Source organism: Columba livia, unplaced genomic scaffold (assembly GCF_036013475.1).
Source record: "Columba livia isolate bColLiv1 breed racing homer unplaced genomic scaffold, bColLiv1.pat.W.v2 Scaffold_153, whole genome shotgun sequence".
Taxonomy (NCBI): Eukaryota; Metazoa; Chordata; class Aves; order Columbiformes; family Columbidae; genus Columba; species Columba livia.
The window spans coordinates 88,930-90,708 of NW_027043049.1; the positions used below are offsets into that span (position 1 = coordinate 88,930).

Consider the following 1,779-nt stretch of genomic DNA (forward strand, 5'->3'; position numbering starts at 1 on the left):
GTTTATTTTCCTCAGAGAAGTCTCCCCTAACCTGTCACTGCCTTTTCCTCCTCGCACAGGTCCTCATGCCCACAGGCAGCCAATGTCCAACAGCAGCTCCATCACCCAGTTCCTCCTCCTGCCGTTCACAGACACACGGGAGCTGCAGCTCTTGCACTTCTGACTCTTCCTGGGCATCTACCTGGCTGCCCTCCTGGGCAACGGCCTCATCATCACCACCATAGCCTGGGACCAGCACCTCCACACCCCCGTGTACTTCTTCCTGCTCAACCTCGCCCTCTTTGACATGGGCACCGTTTCCACCATTCTCCCCAAGTCCATGGCCAATTCCCTCTGGGATTCCAGGGCCATCTCATACTTGGGATGTGCGACACAGCTCTTTTTGTTTGTCTTCTTGATCACAGCAGAGTATTGTCTCCTCACAGTCATGTCGTACGACCGCTACGTTGCCATCTGCAAACCCCTGCACTACGGGACCCTCCTGGGCAGCAGAGCTTGTGTCCACATGGCAGCAGCTGCCTGGGCCACTGGGTTTCTCAATGCTCTGCTGCACACGGCCAATACATTTTCACTGCCCCTGTGCAAGGGCAATGCCCTGGGCCAGTTCTTCTGTGAAATCCCCCAGATCCTCAAGCTCTCCTGCTCACACTCCTACCTCAGGGAACTTGGCCTTATTGTGTTCAGTCTGTTAATCGGTTTTGGCTGTTTTGTGTTCATTGTGGTGTCCTATGTGCAGATCTTGAGGGCCGTGCTGAGGATCCCCTCTGAGCAGGGACGGCACAAAGCCTTTTCCACCTGCCTCCCTCACCTGGCCGTGGTCTCCCTGTTTGTCAGCACTGTCATGTTTGCCCACCTGAAGCCCCCCTCCATCTCCTCCCCATCCGTGGACCTGGTAGTGTCTGTTCTGTACTCGGTGGTGCCTCCAGCAGTGAACCCCCTCATCTACAGCATGAGGAACCAGGAACTCAAGGATGCCCTCTGGAAACTCATATCTTAGTGTTTTCTGAAGCAATAAACTGCTCATCTGCTTCTACATAGAAGTTTTAATGTAACTTATTACAGGTCCAGCTTGTCATCTGTATATGCTGTTGTTGTTGGAATGTTTTTATTCTGATAATGTTGTCATCCCCTTTCTAATTCACTGTCTGCTTTTCTTTTATAACCCCTGGTTGTGTAAATGAGGAGCCATGATCTGTGTGTATTTAAACAAAGTAAAGGGTCCTGTAGTGACTTGATTTTCACTATATCCTTCCTGCAAGGCCTTTTGGAGCTGCAGGGACAGTTTCTGTGATGGAAGGAGAAGAAAAGAGTCCATCCTGGCAGCCCTGCCAGGGAGCAGCAGCGCTTGTTCTTCCAGAGCTGTTCTGGTTCCACTCCCACACTCTCCTTCTCATCCCTGGTGTTGGTGCAAGGCCTGAGTGCTCTGGCAGCTTGGTCACCGTCCTGCTGTGTGTCAGTGCTGTGGGCGCAGGCAGGGACAGGCAATGGGCACTGCTGTGACAGAGCTGGCCTCACAACAGCCTTTCCAGATAGAAAGGTGATCTCCTCATGGCAGTGCATGATGGTTTATATCTTCTTGCGAAGTTTCTCTCAAGCATATTCCTACAAAAGTCACCCACAGATTAAACACCAGAGTACAGCTGAACAGTGTGTGTGTGCAGGGCTGGCACACAGCAGTGTCCTCTCACAGCCAGGCTCCTGCCAGAGACCTGCAGGACCAGCAGAGCAGGGGCTGGGCTGTGCCCCTGTGCACTGGACACCCCATGGAAGGAGCCTCAG

The 1,779-nt window shown here is 52.8% G+C and overlaps 1 protein-coding gene across 1 annotated transcript; it reads left to right on the forward strand.

Moving 5' to 3' along the window:
* Positions 1-427: 427 nt before the first annotated feature.
* On the forward strand, positions 428-997 carry LOC135577851 (olfactory receptor 14J1-like). The gene has a single exon (XM_065047969.1). The coding sequence runs from the start codon at positions 428-430 to the stop codon at positions 995-997; it is 570 nt and encodes a 189-aa protein (XP_064904041.1).
* The last annotated feature ends 782 nt before the right edge of the window (positions 998-1,779 follow it).

Excerpts from the sequence above, each read along its gene's own strand:
- LOC135577851 (XM_065047969.1), top strand. The coding sequence starts at position 428 with ATGTCGTACGACCGCTACGTTGCCATCTGCAAACCCCTGCACTACGGG.